Below are 22,903 nucleotides of genomic sequence, written 5' to 3'. Positions count from 1 at the left end.
TACCAGAAAACTACTAGAGCTAATCAATGAATTTGGTAAAGTAGCAGGATACAAAATTAATGCACAGAAATCTCTTGCATTCCTATACACTAATGATGAAAAACCGGAAAAAGAAATTAAGGAAACACTCCCATTTACCGTTACAACAAAAAGAATAAAATACCTAGGAATAAACCTACCTAAGGAGACAAAAGACCTCTATGCAGAAAACTATAAGACACTGATGAAAGAAATTAAAGATGATACAAACAGATGGAGAGATATACCATGTTCCTGGATTGGAAGAATCAACATTGTGAAAATGACTATACTACCCAAAGCAATCTACAGATTCAATGCAATCCTTATCAAACTACCAATGGCATTTTTCACACAACTAGAACAAAAAATTGCACAATTTGTATGGAAACACAAAAGACCCCGAATAACCAAAGCAATCTTGAGAAAGAAATACGGAGCTGGAGGAATCAGGCTCCCGGACTTCAGACTATACTACAAAGCTACAGTAATCAAGACAGTATGGTACTGGCACAAAAACAGAAATATAGATCAATGGAACAGCATAGAAAGCCCAGAGATAAACCCATGCACATATGGTCACCTTATTTTTGATAAAGGAGGCAAGAATATACAATGGAGAAAAGACAGCCTCTTCAATAAGTGGTGCTGGGAAAACTGGACAGCTACATGTAAAAGAATGAAATTAGAACACTTCCTAACACCATACACAAAAATAAACTCAAAATGGATTAAAGACCTAATTGTAAGGCCAGACACTATAAAACTCTTAGAGGAAAACATATGCAGAACACTCTATGATATAAATCACAACAAGATCCTTTTTGACCTACCTCCTAGAGAAATGGAAACAAAAACAAAAATAAACAAATGGGACCTAATGAAACTTAAAAGCTTTTGCACAGCAAAGGAAACCATAAACAAGATGAAAAGACAACCCTCAGAATGGGAGAAAATATTTGCCAATGAAGCAACTGACAAAGAAGCAGCTCATGAAGCTCAATATCAAAAAAACAAACAATCCAATCCAAAAATGGGCAGAAGACCTAAATAGACATTTCTCCAAAGAAGATGTACAGATTGCAAACAAACACATGAAAGGATGCTCAACATCACTAATCATTAGAGAAATGTAAATCAAAAGTACAATGAGGTATCACGTCATACTGGTCACATACCTCAGAATGGCCATCATCAAAACATCTACAAACAATAAATGCTGGAGAGGGTGTGGAGAAAAGGGAACCCTCTTGCACTGTTGGTGGGAATGTAAATTGATACAGCCACTGTGGAGAACAGTATGGAGGTTCCTTAAAGAATTAAAAACAGAACTAACATACGACCCAGCAATCCCACTACTGGGCATATACCCTGAGAAAACCATCATTCGAAAAGAGTCATGTACCACAATGTTCATTGCAGCACTATTTACAACAGCCCTGACATGGAAGCAACCTAAGTGTCCATCGACAGATGAATGGATAAAGAAGATGTGGCACATATATACAATGGAATATTACTCAGCCATAAAGAGAAACGAAACTGAACTATTTGTAGTGAGGTGGATGGACCTAGAGTCTGTCATACAGAGTGAAGTAAGTCAGAAAGAGAAAAACAAATACCGTCTGTTAACACATATATATGGAATCTAAAAAAAAAAAAAAAGGTTCTGATGAACCTAGGGGCAGTACGGGAATAAAGATGCAGACGTAGAGAATGGACTTGAGGATACGGGGAGGGGGAAGGGTAAGCTGGGATAAAGTGAGAGAGTGGCATGGACATATATACGCTACCAAATGTAAAATAGATAGCTAGTGGGAAGCAGCCGCATAGCACAGGGAGATCAGCTCGGTGCTTTGTGACCACCTAGAGGGGTGGGATAGGGAGGGTGGGAGGGAGAAGCAAGAGGGAGGGGATATAGGTATATACATATGCATATAGCTGATTCACTTTGTTATACAGCAGAAACTAACACAACACTGTAAAGCAATTATACTCCAATAAAGATGTTAAAAAAAAAAAGTACTCCTTTGGTATTTTCACACGTATAATTATTGAAAGGGAGCTCTATAGCAGGGGTCCCCAAACCCCAGGCTTCGGACCGGTACCTGTCAGTCCATGGCCTGTTAGGAACTGGGCCACACAGCAGGAGGTGAGCGGCTGGCAAACTTCATCTGCTGCTCCCCATCGCTCCCACTGCTCACATTACTGCCTGAACCCCCCCTCCCCCCCCACCCCACCCCCGTGGAAAAACTGTCTTCCATGAAACCAGTCCCTGGTGCTAAAAAGGTTGGGGACCACTGTTCTATAGTATCAGAGGAGGTTTTCTGGCAGAGTAATATTAAATAGTGAATTCCAAAGGCCATGCATAGGCCATGACAACCTATTTGGAGATATAGATAAGGAGGAGAAAACTGCAGAATGTTTACATTCTTGAGATCCAACGTGAAATGAGCCAGTGACACAGCTGGAATGTGACAAAACAGCACAAAATAATATTAAAAATGTACTATGAAGGCTCTACTCTGGCTGTCTTGGTTATTTGTAAAATAATGATAATGATACAATAATGAGGAAAAACTCACGCAAGTGAAGTAAATTAAAATCAAAGGCACAGCAACACAGTCTAGCTAACTCTACTTGAAGGGAGATCTGGGGAATAGATTGGAAGAGATCTGTGCAGCAACGGAAAAATGAGACTACAAGGAGGTTGTATATAAAAGGACTGTACTGAGAATATGGTGGGATGTTTCTTGAGTAGCACAGACCTGCTGAGGTATCTCCTGCTGACTCTGATCACAATCAGTGTAAACTTCATGTTTATGCATCACATTGCATTACTTGACATGTCTGATACCATTCCTCACATGGAAGGAAACCCCAGTGGGAGCAGAGTAGGTGAGTTAGAGAAATTGCAATAAATATTTTACATAGCTTCTCAATTATTTTGTGTGCTGGTTTTATAAGGGTTAACCTTAGCAGATTCTTGACTTACTATCAGTTGGTACTAATTTACAGTTTCTCAAATTAGGAAATAGCCAGTGCTAATACTGCAGTTATTACTGAGTTCCTGATTGCTTCAGGAAGACTTACTTTATTAATATAATGAGGGAGTTTACAGTTCTCAACAGCATATAATTACAAATGCATATTACATTACAAATTATATTATAATTATATTATATTATAGTATAATTATAATCACATTATATTATTATATGATTATAATTACAAATGCATACAATTGCATATTATCATTGCATTAAAAATGCAGTGATTGTTTATTTTTTCCATTAATAGAAATGCATTAACAGAAATTATTAAGGTAACTTATGGTTGCTTATAAAACGCAAAAGCAATTTTAGAAACAATAACCTTCTTCTGCAAGGACAATGGACAATCTTTTCTAACTACCTTCTTGGGGCTGTTATTTCTAAAACTTTTCCTGCCTTGTACGTAGAGTAAATAGTAACGTCCACAGGACAGTTCAAGTAAGATACTCATTTGAACTTTCTGGAAGTCAATCCTTAACCATAAGGAATGACCAAAATGGGGAGACCTTCATGTCCAGATGGTACCCAGAGGAAACATTAAAAATAAAAAAAACAAACAAAAACACCTTAAGGGACTCTGAATTGGCCTCAAAAGATAACAATAGGAGATAAAATGTTAATAACTTTATGTTTAAACACCAGCACTAGAGAATTCCCAGAAATCGCTATTGAAATGTGGCTACAGTCTATGAACAAGGAAATATATAAAATTGTAACTAGAAAGAAAATGTCACTAAATGAGTTCACTCTAATGCTATGTTAGTGATGATTCACTATGATGAAATGAAGCAAACATGTAAAGTCCAAAATCAGTACTATGGGTAGTTCATTATTTCATTAAGATAAAATAAGTCTTGGGTGTAAGCTAATTTCTAAGCCACAGTGCTTGGAAATAGCATTTGATTAGGAAAGGCCTAAGAATTTCTTCTGAAACCAGTAAACAGGTTTCAGGACAGAACAAAATATTTTTCTTTAAGACAAAAGAAAGACTTTCAATCATGGGTTTGTTTTTAATATTTGTATTCCTGTTTTCTCTTACACTATTCCTTTGCCCCAACCTATAATCATGTTCAAATCTCTATCCTAAAAATAAAAACATAAAATTGTTTGCTCCTGATTTCCCCATTTTAACTAATTCTCCTTTTCTCCTTCTCTTCATTAACAAACTTTGCAAAAGAACAATTACACACAATGCTTCTGCTGCTTTACCACCTGCTCACTCCCTAACCCCTTGGAACCTGGTTTCTACTCCTATGACTCCAATGAAACTACTCTCTCAAGTTCATCACTGGACAGTCACATGCAAAAGAATGAAACTGGACCACTACCTTAATCCATACACAAAAATTAACTCAAATTGAATTAAACTGAATGTAAGATCTGAATCCATAAAACTTACTGAGGAAAACATAGGTGGTAAGCCCCTTGTCATTGGTCTTGCCCCTGATTTTTTGTATTTAACACCAAAAGCAAAGGCAACAAAAGCAAAAATAAGCAAGTGGGACTACATCAAACTAAAAAGCTTCTGCACATCAAAGGGAACCATCAACAAAATGAAAGAGCAACCTACTGAATGGGAGAAAATATTTACAAATCATATATCTGATAAGAGGTTGATATCTAAAATATATTAAGAATTCATACAACTCAACAGCAAAAAACAAACAATCCAATTTAAAAATGGGCAGAGTATCTCAATGGACATTCTTCCAAAGACATACAGATGGCCAACAGGTACACAAAAAGGTGCTCAACATCACTATTCATCAGGGAAATGCAAATCAAAACCACAATGAGATATCACCTTACACCTGTTAGAATGGCTATCATCAAAAAGACAAGAAATAAGTGTTGGTGAGGATGTTGAAAAAGGAGAACCCTTGGGCACTGTTGGTGAGAAAGTAAATTGGTGGAGCCACTATGGAAAATAGTGAGATGTTCTTCAAAAAATCAAAAACAGAACTACCATATGATTCAGCAATTCCATTTCTGGGTGTTTATCTGGGGAGGGGGAAGAAAAGGAAACACTAACTCTGGAAGATATCTGCATCCCCCACACCCCATGTTCACTGCAGCATTATTTACAATAGCCAAGATATGGAAGCAACCAATGTGTCCATCGATAGATGAATGGACAAAGAAAATGTGAGATACCTACACACCCACACCCACACACAATGGAATATTATTCAGTCATGAATAAGAATATTGCCATTTTCGACAACATGGATGGACCTTAAGGGCATTATGCTAAGTGAAACAAGTCAGAGACATATGGACAAATAGTGCATGATCTCACTGATATGTGGGTGGGTGATGAAATGGGTAAAGGGGGTCAAAAGGTACAAACTTCCAGTTATAAAATAAATGTCATGAGGTCATGGTGACTACAGTTAATAATACTGTATTGCATATTTGAAAGCTACTAAGAGAGTAGATCTTAAAAGTTCTCATCCCAAGAAAAAAATATTTTTTTGTAACTATGTATGGTGATGGATGTTAACTAGACTGATTGTGGTGACCATTTCGCAGCATACAAAGATACTGAATTATTATGTTGTACATCTAAAACTAATATAATGTTGTATGTCAATTATGCCTCAATAATTAAAAAAAAAAAAGTTCACCAAAGACTTGTCGATTGTCAAATAAAGAGAGCAGGTCTCACACCATTCCATCTCTCCACTCTATGGCAGGGCTGAACACCCTACCCCCCGTCAAGTTTTTTTCTTGTTTAGCTTCTGTGATGCCAAATTCTCTCCAGTGTTTTGGTCTCATTTTTCTTAATTATGACTTCTTCTACCTAGGTTCTATCCTCTGACCCTTGCATTTTGTTCTATATGCTATCCTGGGCTTTAATTATCTTGTCCATGTAGATTATCTTAAGATCTAGGTATGAAAGAAATCCTGACTACCATGCTCAGTTTAAGATATAAACTCAGAGCTGCCTACCACACATCATCACAGACCTTGCTTGCACCTCACATTCAAATATTCACAGGAAAGAGCTCAGTATTGGCAAGAGAAGGAATAAATTGAAAAAATAGGAATATCTAATAAAACAGAGGAATTATTACTTAACTTATAGTACATTCATGAAAGAATATTACATATGGCATTATCAGAATAACATGCTGACGTGTTTAATAACACGGAAAATGCGTATATTATAATGTTCAGAAGAAAAAAGCAGGATAAAAATGGATTGGAAGAAACTGGAAAGGACTATTTCAAAATGTTAACAGTAATTGTCTCTGATAGGTAACATTTTCTTCTTCGTAATTTTATGTATTTTCCAAATGTTCTACAGTGATCTTGAATTAATTTTAGAATCAGAAAATAAGAGGGATTCAAGGTCATATTGCCTACAAAATAAAACCTGGTCTTCACGAATGGCATCCAAGGCCTGCCAAAATCTGGCCCCCAGTGCAGTCTTGTCCTTAACTATAGGCCCCGAACATTCTCTGTTCCGCTCCACCACCTAGCCACCAAGTTCTCAACACTGTCCACTTTTATGGTTCTGTGTTCCTGTTTATCAGGTCTGTTTTTCTCCTACCCCAAAGCAGGACATATTGACCCTGAACATCTTTGATCCCTAACCCATAATACAGAGTGGGGGGCAATGCTCAAAATTTTCTGTTGGATTAGCTAAGAAAGAAAAATTCTACAAGTCTTTTATCCAACTCTTAATGAATATTAATGGTAGCAATAATAAACATAAAATTATCTAAAACAACTTGCTAAAATATCACACGATAAAGACTGCTATTGACTATAAATTGTCACAAAAATTAAGAATTCTTAACAGAATTTAGATAATGTAAAATCTGATCCTGAAAATTTGGACTTTACAAAAATAATAGCCACTATACAGATTATGTTACACTTGTTTTATAACTCACGTTCATTCTAAAATATACAGAGAAGAGAATAAACACCAAGGAAAATAATTTCATAAAATAAAGACTGAAGTGGAGACTTCCCTGGTGGCACAGTGGTTGAGAATCCGCCTGCCAATGCAGGGGACATGGGTTCAAGCCCTGGTCCGGGAAGATCCCACATGCCGCGGAGCAACTAAGCCCGTGCGCCACAACTACTGAGCCTGCGCTCTAGAGCCCGTGAGCCACAACTACTGAAGCCCGCGAGCCACAACTACTGAGCCCACGTGCCTAGAGCCCGTGCTCCGCAACAAGAGAAGCCACTGCAATGAGAAGCCCACGCACCACAACGAAGAGCAGCCCCCTCTTGCAGCAATTAGAGAAAGCCCGTGTGCAGCAACGAAGACCCAACACAGCCTAAATAAATAAATAAATAAATTTATTTAAAAAAAAAAAAAGGACTGAAGTGAAAAATAATAGAAATAGTTCAAATGCCTGGAACAGTGCCTAGCACATAGTAGGCACTCAACAGATATTTGTTAAATAAAAGAATAAACTGGTATAGAAAATTATCCAAGGAGTTAATTAGATTGGCTAATGGAGTTTTGTCAGAAAATGCTTTTTTAGATAGCCTTATTGAAATATAATTCACATACTATACAATTCACCCATTTAAAATGTACAACTCAATGGTTTTTAATATATTCACGGAGTGCGAAACCACCACCACAATCAATCTGAGAACATCTTCATCACCTCCAAAAAAAAAGCTCATACCATGAGTAGTCACTCCCCATTTCCCTCCAACCTCCCAATCCCAGGCAACCACTAATCTATTTTCTGTCTCTGTAGACTTTGCCTATTCTGGACATTTCATATAAATGGAATCATAAAATATGTGGTCTTTTGTGACTGGCTTCTTCCACTTAGCATGAAGTTTTAAAGTTTCATCCATGCTGTGGCATGTATCAGTACTTTCTTTCTTTGTATTGGCAAAATATTCCACTGTATGGATATTCCACATTTTATTTACCCATTCCTCAGCTGACAGACAATGGGGTTGTCTCGGATTTTTGGTTATTATAAATAATGCTATGAAAATTCATGTACAGTTTGAACAACATGGTTTTGAACCACACGGGTCCACTAATACACGGATTTTTTTTCAATTGTAAATACTACAGTACTACACAATCCGTGGCTGGTTGAATCCTCGAATGTGGAACCACAGATAAAGAATTTCTGATAAGGAGGGCCGACTAAGATAAGTGGACTTGACTGCATGGAGAGTCGGCGTGTAATAGGGAAGAACAAATCTGACTCATTAGATTTATTCCTTTTGCTTTAACCTTTGTGCTCTGTTGCCTGTGCTTAGTCATGCTGGCTCTGAACCTTTTGTAAAAGAATGTTGCCTATAGTCTGAAATATACAGGATAGCCTATTCTCAGGGCTCTGACCTTTAAGAGTCCATTCATACAGAGATAAAAAGTTGTAGAACAGAGAATAATATTTGTTTTGTTGCAGGTTTACAGGAAGATCCTGACCTGACCTACCCAGACAGCTGCAAGAACAAGGATTCCTCACCAAGAAGTTTGCAACAACTAACCACGCTCCTCCCCTCACTTGCCTTTAAATGGTCCTGAAAATAAACCTTTCTCTGCTCCAAATGCTCCGAAGTCTGACTTTTCGGTTTGTTTGGCCTCACTGTGCGTCAGGCAAGTGCTCCTACCTGCCACCCCTGTGTTGTTCAAGTGTTAATTGAACAAGTTTTTGTGTTGATATGTTTTCATTTCTTTTGGGGTATATTAGTGGAATTGCCAGACCATATGGTAACTGTTTAACATCTGAGGAATTGCCAGTCTGTTTTCTAAACAGTTGCACTAGAAAATGCTTTCTAATGAAGATACAGTATTGATGTACCACTCTTAAAAATAGTTTTTGATAATAAACACAAGTCAAAACATTATCAGGGTCAAAATGTCTGACATTTTCATCCCATTTCCCCCCTACTGGTTAAATCCTACTAATCTTTCAAAGCTCAGCTCACATGCCGCCTCTTCTAAGGAGTCTTCCCTACTTTCTCAGAATTAATAGCTCCATTCCTCCTTTCAACTGCCATAACAATTTTATTTGTACACTTACTATATATAGCCTTTGTCACTCTGCCCTATATTGCATTTAATATATGTTAGTATTTCCAATAAAGTGCAGGCTCCTGGATGGTAAAAAATATATTTTATACCAATGTTACAGTAATGATTATTGTGAAGAATATATCATTTGAGATCATGAAAAGAGCTCATGCAAAAGATGTAAGTAAGCATCATACATACTGTTTTCACAGAACAAACTTATCTTCAAGGTACTATACTTAATAAAGATAAACTAGAGATAATTTTATCAATAAATGCTGACATTTGTTGATGAGCAACAATAAGATATATCTCAAGGACATATAATGAGCAAAAATAATGACTTAAATCAGCAGAAACACAAGTAGGGGGAAAAAAGAGGGACTTCTTAAAACTGATAAATAAAAATTAATTACCAAATAAGCCAATATGTCTATATTTTGTTAAATCATATTAGTTGGTAGAATGACTGAACGGACTCATCAATGCTCATTTTGCCCTGAATTTGCAGAAAATTCAGGGCAAAAATGGTCTCTAAATTACGAAGTTAAAAAAAAGGAAAACTTCAGGACTCCCTGGTGGCACAGTGGTTAAGAATCCGTCTGCCAATGCAGGGAACACGGGCTCGAGCCCCTGGTCTGGGAAGATCCCACATGCTGCGGAGCAACTAAGCCATGCACCACAACTACTGAGCCTGCGCTCTAGAGCCCGCAAGCCACAACTACTGAGCCCCTGTGCCGCAACTACTGAAGCTGTGTACCTAGAGCCGTGCTCCACAACAAGAGAAGCCACGGCAATGAGAAGCCCTCGCACTGCAATGAAGAGTAGCCCCCGCTTGCCACAACTAGGGAAAGCCTGCACACAGCAACGAAGACCCAATGCAGCCAAAAATAAAATAAATAAAATAAATTAATTTTTAAAAAAAGAGAGAGAAAACTTTCTTTTTAATACTAATTCACTTTACTTGAATATATTAACATGTAAATAATTGGCTTGGCCTAATAAAAATTGGGGGAAGAGTGTAAGATATTTATTCATTTTTAATAATTGTGGAAAAATATAACAAAATTTACTATCTTAGCCATTTTCAAGTGCACAGTTCAACAGCTTCAAGTACATTCATATTGTTGTGCACCAAATCTCCAAGAACCCCTTTCATATTGTAAAACTGAAACTCTGTACCCACTGAACAACAACTCCCCAATGCTCCCTCCCCTCAGCCCCTGGCAACCATCATTTTACTTTCTATCTCTGTGAATTTGACCACTCTAGGTAGCACATATAAGTGGAATCACACAGTGAATGGTAGGTGAATGGATAAAGTATGGTACATCCAGATAACAGAATATTATTCAGTGTGAAAAAGAAACGAGCTATCAAGCCATGAAGACATGGGAGAAATCTAAATGTATATTACTAAGTGAAAGAAGCCTATCTACTGAAGATGGCTACCTACTGTATGATTCCAACTATATGACATCGTGGAAAGGCAAAACTATGGAGACAGTAAAAATAACAGTAGTTGCCTGGGGTAGGGGGAGGGAGGGGTGAATAAGTTGCACCCCAGAAGATTTTTATGGCACCGAAACTATTCTGTATGGACACTATAATGGTGGGTACACGTCATTATACATTTGTCACAGCCTATAGGATATATAACACCAAGAGTGAACCCTAATGCAAACCACAGACTTTGGGTGATAATGATGTGTCAATGTAGGTTCATCAATTGTAGCAAATGTACCACTCTGGTGTGGGATGTTAATAGCAGGGGAGGCTCTGTATGTGTGTGTACACACACGCAGGCAGGGGTACATGGGAACTCTTTGTGCTTTCATTCAATTTTGCTGCTAACCTAATACTGCTCTAAAAGTAAAGTTTATTAAAAAAAAAAAAAAAGGGAGAGAGGGTGTGTAGAAGTGCCCTCAGAGAATTCAGTGAAGGAATCAGAGAAGTGGGAGGGTAAAGTGGAGAAGAAAGTTCTTGGAAGCCAAGATAGGCAAGTTTCAAGAAACAGGTAATGATCACAGAATTCTGAATAGAGCACAAAGGCACAAATGAGAAAATAATGACTAGATATTAGAATGGCTGATGATATGAGCAAGGACAGTTTCCGCTGAGTGGTGGGGTGGAAGTCAGAGTATGAGTTTGAGGGGAGAGGAGGAATGTTTAAGAGACAGCAAATGCAGATCATTCTTTCATAAAGTTTGGATCAGAACTGTACAGAGAGAGAGAAAGGGAAGTTAGATGGATATGGGATCAAAGATAGGGAAATGGGTTGGCACTGAACAGAAAGAAGGATATTTTATTCTCCAAAATGAGTGTGAAAAGATTAGTGAGGATGAAGATTAAATTTGTAGGTGGAGGGTGTGAGACAGAAAGAGACACAGCCGATAAAAGGAGGCAAGGACTCCTAGGAAGTGAAAGGCATGACTTAACATGATCTCATTCTTGCTCTCCTAGAAGTAGCAGCTGGAGAACCTGTCTTGTATTACCTGCGCCTTAGATATGACACTAAATTATTTTATATCCATATTGGAAATCTTAAGGCCATTCAGTTCTATGTACACTTTTCATCCCTGTAATCCACAGGAAAAGACTATAGTGCAAGTCCTGGTCACCTATTCTCCCTAAATCTCCAGACTGCTCTTTCCTACAGTTCTTTTCTTCCTCACCCTGATTTATTCTTCTGTTGCTGCTCTCTTTCCCAACTCATTCTACCACACCACCTGAAACCCTGGTTCCAGGGTTGAACAAGCTCTACATTCTCAACCTCTTCACCTAACAGTCTACTCACTGCCTAAGTGAAACCTGGCTAGCTCATGAGCACACTACTTGTGTTGAAGCTCTATAGGGGGTAGTGTTCTCCACCCCCATCTCCCACAGGAGGCAGCGATGGCATTTTCCTAACTCCTCAGTGCCACTTACAGGCTGTTAACTCTTTTACTTTCAGCTTGAGGCACATGACATATGGCTATGTCACACTCTTCTTCTCCTAGTTAATGTCACACAGAAGTACCTTTCCCTCTCTCTCTCTCTCTCTTCACTCCATCACCTGCAATCATACTGGCTATTTTAACACCGTGCAAATAACCTAACACCCTAGACACAGAGTTCTTTGCCCTATGCCTATCATCATACCATTTCAGTAACACCTATACCCTGGACCTTGCCTACTCTCTAGACTTTCACTAGAAAAAGATGCAGGAACATGCATGTTGCCATCACTAAAATTCATGTTCTAAATTTCAGTTAGGCCTTGTCTTTGGTCAGCTGCTTCTCTCATTCCTTATAGAAGCTTTTCTGATTTTTTATCATTATCCTCATATCCCTCACTTCATCTTTTTTGGCTCCTACTGAGAAAGCTAAGGTCATTGGATGAGAATTCTCTTAAATTCCAGCCCTATCTAAGCTAACCTACTAACTTTGCATAAGTCACTCCTTTGCTCTTGGTTCCCTAGATGCTTGAGTATCCAAGCAAGCCCAGGCTCCGCGAAATGACCACTCTCTCCTGCTCTTTATGTGGCAGCAGTAATACACCACTATAATCACAGTACTTCCAGCACAGACCATGCTGCTGTTCCTTGCCGCTGTGTGTACTGTTCCTTCTACTGTTCCATCTCCTTCTCCAGCTAGACTTTTTTTGAAACCTTGCTAAAAAATTATCTTCCATGACACTTCCCCTGACCCACCCCCTCCGAAAAAAAAAAAAACCAGTTAAACACTTCTTCTTACCTTTTCTTGTATTTATTTCTACTACTGTAAATTTTACACTGCATGGAAAATTTTTATAGGTAATTAAAAGAACAAATTTGAGTGAAATGAATGATAGAAACAAGAAGTACAGTAATTGGGGCTTCCCTGGCGGCGCAGTGGTTGAGAGTCTGCCTGCCAATGCAGGGGACATGGGTTCGAGCCCTGGTCTGGGAAGATCCCACATGCCACGGAGCAACTAGGCCCGTGAGCCACAATTACTGAGCCTGCGCATCTGGAGCTTGTGCTCCGCAACAAGAGAGGCCGCGATAGTGAGAGGCCGGCGCACTGCGATGAAGAGTGGTCCCCACTTGCCATAATTAGAGAAAGCCCTCACACAGAAACGAAGACCCAACACAGCCATAAATAAATAAATAAATAAATAAATAAATAAATAAATAAATAAATAAATGGATTATCACGTTTAAAAAAAAAAAAGTACAGTAATTGAGTAAGAGGTGAAATCATAGTAGGCACGATGAAAAAAGATTTCATTCATTCAACAAACAACGAATATTTATTAAGGACATAGTGCGTGAAGTAAGCGTTGGAGGAAAGCAGTAGGTGGATTGTAGGTTGGGACAGATGTGGGCATAAAGCTGATGAGACATTTGCTCTAGATCTTGAAGAATGCTTGGAATTTCAATCAACTAAAAGAATGGTAAAGAAGAGGTGGAAATAGGAGAGAGTAACAAGGAGACAGAAATGCACACATACTTGGCTAATATAAACTGACCAGTCTTGGCTAAAATGGGAGGTTTAGAAAGAGCAGTATTAGGAAATAAAATTGAAAGCTTAATCATAGAAAACCTAGAGTTAGCAAGGGCCTTAAGAATCACCTAGGTCACCCATCCTTCTAATGAAGGATAACATTCCTGACAAATGGACAAGGTAGCCTATTCACTAAGTACCGTCTTCTTTTAAATGTTACAGATTATCTTTTCTGTTATTATACTGAATAGAAACATGTCATCTTTAACATTTCCCCACTGGTCCTGTTCTCTCCTCTGATGTACCCAGGGTAAGTCTATTCCCTCTTTATGGGACAGTCTTTCAAATATCTTTCATTTAACTGATGTGTGATCTTGAACAAATTGTGTTGCTTTTCTGCAGATCAACTTTCTCTTCTCTAAAAGAGAGGAGTGGCAGAGGCTAACGGTCCTCTGATAACCGTCTTCCCCTTCTCTTTATCGTAATTGAATCTTTTGCTGGGCACATGGACAGCCAGCAAAGACGACATTTCATCCTTCCTTGGGGCTGGATGTTTCCTCATGCTCAAATTCTGGTCAACAGGCTGTGAGCAAAAAGGACCTCCCCTTCCCCTTTCCTCCTTCGCAGTGGCTGGAATTCGGACGCGGGGTGAGCCAACTTAGTCTCTGGGGATGAGAACAATATCTGGTTGGGCATAACAGAGCAACCAGATAGAGAGTCAGGGCCCCTGATAACCTGACGGGTCAGAGCCACCACATCAGCTTGGGCTTTATATGTGAGAGAAATAAATTTCTACCTAGTTTAAGCCACTTGTTATTTTTCAAATATATGTGTTACAGAACTTGATCTCTATCCTAACCCAACAGGAGGTAACACGTCTATAAAAAGGATTTTGTAATACATAAAATTAGGAATGTAAAATATATATGTATACATGCTCAATTTTTAGTATTTGAACACCATCATCTTCCCTTGAGACTCACCCCAGTCTCCTGTTATGAACACAATTCGGGATTCCTCAGAATCTTAATATAGTTCCCTGCATCTCTACTTGATAATATCCCTCAAAGGGTGACACCCCAAATTGAACATTAATTCTTTATAAGCTGTGTACATAGAACAGCATATACTTCCCCATATGACTTCCCCATGTATTTAATTTGGGAATCTCTGTGTATTTGTCATTCTTAGCAAAGCTACAACAGATCCTTTCTCCAAATATCTGCATTCTTTCAATAAATATTTATAAACTGCCTAGTGTGCAAGGCTTAGACATACAATAGTGACTATTAACTTACTAGTGTAAAGTGGCATTAATAACAGTTTTACAAGGTACAACAATCCAGTAATGAAACAATTTTGAGGACTTACAACTGGAAAGTCACACCTTGAAAAAAACAGTACGTGCATGAGTTTTAGGTTTCTCTTCTTTCATATACAATAACTTTGGGCAAATCTAAAGGGGCCAGGTCTAATGACTTGTTTAGTGGTGTCACACATTGGAATCAGTTTTCTGAGACTAGCATTCAGAAAAAGTCATACTATATATATTTATCTACTGTTTTGTTAAAACATAAGAATGAGAAAACATGTAACATAAAATTTGAGAGGCAACAGAGTTTTGTGATTAAGAGCATACCCTGGAGCCAGACTGCCTCCCTGCCCTGCCACTTACTAGCTGTGTTACCTTTCAGCACCTCTTTGGGCTCCTGTTTCCTCCGGTATAAAATGAGAGTAATAGCAGTAGTAATAATAGTGATAATGTAATAATAGTACCTTCCTCCTAGGATTATTTTGAGGCTGTAAAGGCTTAGAAAAGTTCCTGACACATGGGCAAAGTGCTAGCTACTTTTTAAAAAGTACTAGCTCAATTAAGTGTTAGCTACCATTTTTATAGCTATTATAATAATGTTAATAGATGACCTCATTTCTGGTCAGGGTATAAATAATTTTGTGCCATATGGTCAAACAGCATTATTTTTTGTATTTGCTACTTATTAGTAATTTTTTCATCTTAAAAAAGTCAATTTAATGTATCAAAGGGCAAGTTAATAATATACATATATCAAAAGCCTTAAAACTGCCCTTTGACTCAATAATTCCATTTCTAAGTGTGAATCCTAAAAAAATAACAATGATGTGCACATCTTTAAGGATGCTCAATTTAGTGTGTTTATAAAAATGTTAATAAAAAAGAAAGCAAAGAAGAAAGACTATTTCAAAAGGGGCTTTGTTCAGCAAACCATGGAAATCCATACAATGGAATAGTATGCATCTATTAAAAATAAGTCTGTAAATGAATACTTAATGATATGGGAAGATACATTAAATGAAAAAAAAATAAGTATAGTATGATCCCACTTTGGTTTTTTTAAAAAAAGTATGTGATAAGTGTGTGTGGAGGGTGTGTGTGTATATATATGTGTGTGTACGGATCAATAAAGACTCCAAGGTTATACATCAAAATAATAATAGTGATTATCTCTAGCTGCTTCATTTTTATGCAATTTCTGTTCTTTTTGCTTTTCTATTTTGTAAGCTTTCCACATGAATATGTGTTATTTTTGCAATAAGGAAAAAAGTTACTAAAAAGAAGTACACAATGTGCAGTGAACTAAAATCTTGAAAACATGAAGATACTCTGGCCAAAGAGAAAAAAATGCCTTCAACTTGTTCACAAAGTAAAAGATCCAACACAGATATGCTCATAAGCTTCCCAGATACTCCTTGAATTCACATGTGGTTTTCTGCCACAAGCTCATGTGAAACTTAGAAAAGTATTTAGCTATGAGCACCAAAAAAGATGCAAAAAATAAATCAAACTTGGAAATCCTAAAAAAAACAGGAAAATTTTCTCATTATATTTCTTTATTAAAGCAGACCAGAAATTATTAAACTTGTTCTTAGTAAACCTCTAAAGTGATTTGAATGCTTTTACAAAGGAAGAGTGCTCTGAAAAGATTTTAATGTAACATTATGTCTTTTTGAAAGGTCTTCAAAAATATTTTATTAGGCAATAATTTGGCTTCAGTTTATTAGATTATCATAATCATACAATGTATTTTCTGAGTGTTTTATTAACTATCGTATGTAAAAATCTGACCTTTTTAATAACATTTATTACATATAAATACCTTTTTTTTAACATCTTTATTGAAGTATAATTGCTTTACATCGTTGTGTTAGTTTCTGCTGTATAACAAAGTGAATCAGCTATATGTATACGTATATCCCCATATCCCCTCCCTCTTGCGTCTCCCTCCCACCCTCCCTATCCCATCCCTCTAGGTGGTCACAAAGCACCAAGCTGATCTCCCTGTGCTATTCGGTTGCTTCCCACTAGCTATCTATTTTACATTTGGTAGTGTATATAAGTCAATGCCACCCTCTCCCTTCGTCCCAGCTTACACATCCCCCTCCCCGTGTCCTCAAATCCATTTTCTATGTCTGCGTCTTTATTCCTGTCCTGCCCCTAAGTTCTTAAGAACCACTTTTTTTTTAGATTCCATATATATGTGTTAGCATACGGTATACAAATAAATACCTTTTAAGTCTTTATTTTTTTTCTAACATCTTCACTGGATACACCTTCCCAGGAGAAACTGGATCCTTCTAAGATTAATTTTCATTAATAATCTTTAAAAGGGCAACACAGTGTAAGGAAATTTTAGATGAAAAATCCTGTAAGCAGGCTTACTTACAATAGACCAGAACTAAGAAATCCACAGTAAATATGTCTCCAACTGCTTATCAGGCTGTCACTAAATGTAGTATGTTAAACATATAACTGACTTCCTTGTATCTCCCCAACGATATGTATATTCCCCTTGCAAAACAAAACAAAGATTCTTCCTGACTTCTTTACTCTGTCATGTCATCAAGGCATCTGTCATAGCATTTTCATTTCATCACTTACTTCCATGAGAAGCCTCCAAGTTCAGGTTCTTATTCACTTCTGCCTGGGTTATTTTAATAGACTCCTAATTTGTCTCCTCATTTCTAATCTATCCCCATTTGAATCCAAACAGCATCAGCCCACCAGCCAGCTTAAACACCACTTTAATTACATTACAACCTAGCGCAAGAATCTTAGATTGACTTTTTTTTTTAACATCTTTATTGGAGTAATTAGATTGACCTTTATCCTATAAGCAGTGGAAAGTAAATCTTTATAATTGCATTCAATGTCTCTATCTTCTGCTAGAAGTTTAATGTGAACTCTCTCAGCAGTCAAGCTGATCTATCAACAACTCCTATTGCCAACTTGCTCAGTCAGTCCTCCCACCCACACTTCGTTGTCAACGCCACTTCATCCTTCCAGCATGCACAACTGAAAAGCTGATGTGGTTTTCAGTAACCTTTACAGCTGTAAACAAACTCTTTACCTTCAGAATTTCAACAACACTCACATATTGTGTGACCCACTGATTAGGCACTAAATCATACTGTCTCCTATCACCAAGCAATTATCCATGTACGATCTAATTTCATTAAGTAGAGGTAATTGCCTTATAGGCCTTTATATTTGTTGTACTTACATTTGTTGCCCTTGACAGGAAGCTAGAAACTTGGTAAATGCTCAATTAATATTTGGTAAACAATGAATGATCTTCATCTTTAGTTTTTGCACAAAACAAAATATATTTAAATATATTTATAATTTGCTATGTACCTCCCAGGCTTTTCTTTAACAAAATGAATTATTCTTTTACGTAGGTTCATGCATCAGCGGTCCCCACAACCACCCCCAGGTTCAGTGATCCATTAGGAGGACTCACAGGACTCAGCATAGAGTCATACCCATGTCTAAGGTGTATCGTAGAGGTACTATAGCAAAACGATACAAGGCAGAATCAGCAAAGGAGAAAGGGGCACAGAACAAAGTCCTCAGAAACCAAGTGCAAGCTTCCAAGAGTTCTTTCTCAGTGGAGTCATCCAGAACACAATTTCTCCAACATCAAATTGTGACAACACATGTGTCTACCAAGGAAACTCATTAGAGATGCAGTACCTAAGGGTACCCTCCCCCCACATAGGCACCTCCGGGCTGGTCACATAGGCACCCTCTGCCTAGAATAGGCCAAAATTCCAGACTCCCAGAATGTATTCAGCACAAATCACACTGTAGTCTAGGCACAATGAGCCACTCTAAAGTTTGATGTCAGTGTAGGCAACTGCTGAACATTCAGGTTCCCAGATGCCAGCAAAAACACTGCAAACAGGCCTTTCTCAGGAAAGCCATCTTGGGCCTGCTAGTTAACCCTTTTCTGTGTAGTTCATTGCATATTTTTATGGGAGAAATGTTAAGTGTTAACTATATTTGATTTATGAGAGGTACAGGTGATCTTTTAAAAAATTAAAATCTAGCATTTATTTAGAGATGCACTGCCTAGGCTGGTACCCAAGAATGAAAAGTTACGCCAATTTTTTTTTTTAAACACTTAAATGCCTTTAAAATTTTTTTTTTATTGGGGTATAGTTGCTTTATTTTTTTACTTTTTTAAAGATTTAATTTTATTTATTTTTTGGATGTGTTGGGTCTTCGTTGCTGCACGTGGGCTTTCTCTAGTTGCGGCGAGCGGGGGCTACTCTTCGTTGCGGTGTGCAGGCTTCTCATTGCGGTGGCTTCTCTTGCTGCGGAGCACGGGCTCTAGGCATGTGGGCTTCAGTAGTTGCGGCACACAGGCTCAGTAGTTGTGGCTCGCGGGCTCTAGAGTGCAGGCTCAGTAGTTGTGGCCCACGGGCTTAGTTGCTCTGCGGCATGTGGGATCTTCCCGGACCAGGGATCGAACCCGTGTCCCCTGCAATGGCAGGTGGATTCTTACCCACTGCGCCACTGGGGAAGTCCCAGAATAGTTTCTTTACAAAGTTGTGTTAGTTTCTGCTGTACAGCGAAGTGAATCAGCTACATGTATACATATATCCCCTCGTTTTTGGATTTCCTTCCCATTTAGGTCACCACAGAGCACTAAGTAGAGTTCCCTGTGCTATACAGCAGGTTCTCATTAGTTATCTGTTTTATACAGATTAGTGTATACATGTCAATCCCAATCTCCCAGTTCATCCCACCCCCCATTCCCACCTTGGTGTCCATACGTTTGTTCTCTACATTTCTGCCTTAAGTTATGCAATTTTTAAATAATTCACATCCTTAGGTATTTCTGGTTTTCTTTCTTTTTTCTTCTAAAATGAGGTATCTTTTTGAAATCAATACTTTCATAGTTGCCAGGAGAAAAAAATTAAGTATAACATGTAAAGGAAACAAACTCTTTCAGACAAGCTCCTTGTCTTCTTTTTAAATGTCAGTTGGTGCCAGAGCACTGTGGTAGCTGTTTTAGATGCATCGTCTTACTAAGTCCTCACAACACCCCCATAAGCCAGTGATGGTTTCTATTTTATAGATGGAAGCTTGGAGAGGCTAAGTAACCGACCCAGGTTTGCCATGGTGGAGCTAGGATTTAGGTTCAGATCCACCTCATTCCAAAATCTTGGTCTTAGCTTTACACCAACTACCTGTACCTAATAAGGAACATGCTCCTTCTTATGAATCACTTCCCTCCAAACTATATGGGTGTTGTTTGGTTGGTTATACAGAGCACTACTCTTAACCTAACTGACTTTGATTAAAGTCACATTTTAGTTGGAAGAAAAAGGGGTAAATTTAATACAGGATACTCTGCTTTTTCCTTTCCAATCTTGAAAATTCCAAATCAAATTACACCCCTTGCTTGTGAAAACCATTGGGAAGCTCCCTCTTCAGCACAACACACAATTTTCTCCTTTACATAGCCTCAATCTGCTTGAAATTAGAGAGACCTGTATTAGAATTTTGGCATTTCACCTACCAGATGTGGGGACCTTGGGAAAGTTAGTTATGCTGAATCTCAGTTTATTCATCTACAAAATGGGGATCCCTACCTCATAGGCTTGCTATGAGAATTAAATATGATATTTAAAGGGTTTAGCCTATACCTATTTGCTGAATAAATGACTGTGCAACACCAGAATAACTGATTTACAAGCAAGCCAAACCAATAATCTGAGGGAGAAATGAGGGAGCAGGGAAGTACCTTGACCACCAGGTGTCACCACTGGCCCAGGAGAGCTGGTCTAACTGCCAGAGTGGTGGGTGGGACTTTGCCACAGAACAGGGTAAGACTGTCATTTGCACCTACAGAACATTCAAGAATTGGCTTTGGACTTCAGCACCTTAAGAGCTGGTACAATATTTGCTCAACCATTCTGAGTTACAGTGTTCTCTTACCAATGTGTTAAAAATGACTGTGTAGATGTGTCATCATAGTTTAATCTAAAAAACTATACTCAGCTGATTTTTTTTTTTTTTTTTTTTTTAATTCTGAGAATCAGTATTGCTTCATACGTCCTTTGCTTTGGCCAACTAGACATTTACAGTTTTTGGCTCTCATAGGCTTCAATATTGCCACTGCGGACAATTTTCTGGTCCCAATTCCACAACCCATGGACATTATTTCGTTTACATTATTAATAGGGATGACAGATAAAAGGAAAGCAGAATATTTTTTAGGGTAAAAATGAAGTGCATGAACAGCACATCTAAGCAAAATAAGCATTAACTATGAGACTTATTCCTTGATCTCAGGAACTTAAAAGTTCATTTTTTACAATTCCGCAAATTTTCTCTTTTCTTAAGGAACATTTACCCCTAGGAGAGATCTGTCAACCTACAAATACCCCTGAAATGACTCAAGGAACACTACCACTCCTGACTTCATTCTGTAACCTGCCAACGACACTCCCTGAGAGTGCCCAGGGGCTCATTTCAAAATGGAGCAGGGCCTGGGCTCTTCTGGTTCTAAGTCCTCTCCACTGAGAGCCACTAGCGGTCACCTCAAGACGGGTAATTCAGTTTGTGTTAGGGCGTAACTGGACACGTAGCTCTGAGATGAGGCACAAACTGTTGTCCTGTCTGTGCCAGGGAACACTTGACTCAAGCCTGACCAGGCCTACCCCGGCCTCATCCTGGACTCCAGCGCCCTCCAGTAACCAACACAGAGAAGAAGAAAGGCTAAAAGCAAAGGCTTCGGTTTAGAGCGGGCGCTCTTGGAACTCGAGCAGTTTGGGTTATTTTTGTTTTAACAACAGCTCAAGTTCCACTTTGCATCTCACAAATACGGAAAGGTCTGAAGAGAAACCAGAAGCATCCTCTCCCTTTCTGGCCATCGCTCCCATTCAAGAGAATTTAGGAGGGAAGAGCAGATACGAGGAACCATCTGGAATCACGAGCACAGGTGGCTTACCCCAGCCGAGGAACCCATTTGCGAAGCACTTTGTGCAGATCGATACACTCCTGACCGATCTCAGACGGGTCCCTAGAGAAAGAAGAAGCTCACGAGGCTGGCCGCCCTCCTGGAGCAAATGGGCCACGGAAGAGATGCTGCCCCATCCAACAAGCCCCTGCAGGGCAGGCGAGGCGCAGCTGCTCGGGAGCAGCGGCCGGCGCGTTACCCTGGGGGGACTCGGCGGTGAAGCTGGCCGCCGTCCAGCAGCCGCATCTTGCAGAAGAGGACCCCGTTGACGAAGGGCACCGAGGAGAGCTCCTCGAGCTCGAAGTCCACCTTAAACTAAACTTCTTCTTCTTCATCATCATGAGAGCCAGACGCCGGCGAGCGGGGTGCGGGGGCGGCCCTAAGGGCGCGCGGGCCGGCGCCGCCGCTTCAACTCGGCCGAGCCGCGGGCCCGCCCAGCCCATGGCCGGGGCTGCGAGCTGCGCGTGGGGGCGCCGCCGGGGCCGGTGCCGCCGCCGCCGCCGCCTCCTCTCGCGGCAGCCCGGGCCGGAGCGCGGCGGCTGCCGCGGCGGGACCCCCGCCCACCCACGGGGAGCGGTCGTGCTGCAGCTCGCCTGAGCGGTAGGCGCCCTTTCAGTGTGCAGCTTGCAACCCGCCGCCACCGCCCGTCTGGGAGGAGGGGAGGCGAAGCTCCGAGAACCGCCGCTGCCACTGCCGCCGCCTCCTCAGCGCCTCGGGGTCGGAGGCGCCCCCAGCGGCAGCGGCCAGCAGCGCACTGCCGGGCGGAAGCGGGAGGGCGGGCGTGGAGGTTCGGGGCGTTAGGGCGTCACGCCTCTCTGGGGTTAAAAAAAGACAAATCCTACCAAAACGAACTTCCTTCTACAGCTTCCTCTCCGCCTTTCTTTCAGTTTTTGCTCCGCCCCCTTTTCTTCCCCTTCCCCTCCACTGATACTGTTTTCCCTTGGGTTTGAGAGTCATGGGTTAATAGGGTTAATTAGAATCTCCACGACGTTGTTTTCGTCAAATTGAAATCCTAAAACTAAAATTTCTTTTAGGTACTCTAAATTCATGTGCCTCCTAATATAAAACAA

At 39.5% G+C, this 22,903-nt stretch overlaps 1 protein-coding gene across 3 annotated transcripts in view; it reads right to left on the bottom strand.

Annotated features, from left to right (window-relative positions):
- FAM102B (family with sequence similarity 102 member B) overlaps positions 1-22,611 on the bottom strand; it is a 106,713-nt gene extending 84,102 nt beyond the window's left edge. For 2 of the 3 annotated variants that reach the window (XM_036866944.1, XM_036866961.1), the window contains exon 1: positions 22,038-22,611. In XM_036866944.1, the coding sequence (XP_036722839.1) occupies positions 22,038-22,276 (239 nt within the window). In that variant the 5' untranslated portion in view covers positions 22,277-22,611. The remainder of the gene's footprint in view (positions 1-22,037) is intronic. The other variant, XM_036866954.1, reaches the window with a different exon arrangement.
- Between the last annotated feature and the right edge of the window lie 292 nt (positions 22,612-22,903).

This window comes from Balaenoptera musculus, chromosome 1, assembly GCF_009873245.2.
Source record: "Balaenoptera musculus isolate JJ_BM4_2016_0621 chromosome 1, mBalMus1.pri.v3, whole genome shotgun sequence".
Lineage (NCBI taxonomy): Eukaryota > Metazoa > Chordata > Mammalia > Artiodactyla > Balaenopteridae > Balaenoptera > Balaenoptera musculus.
This window is presented reverse-complemented; position numbering and strand designations above follow the sequence as displayed.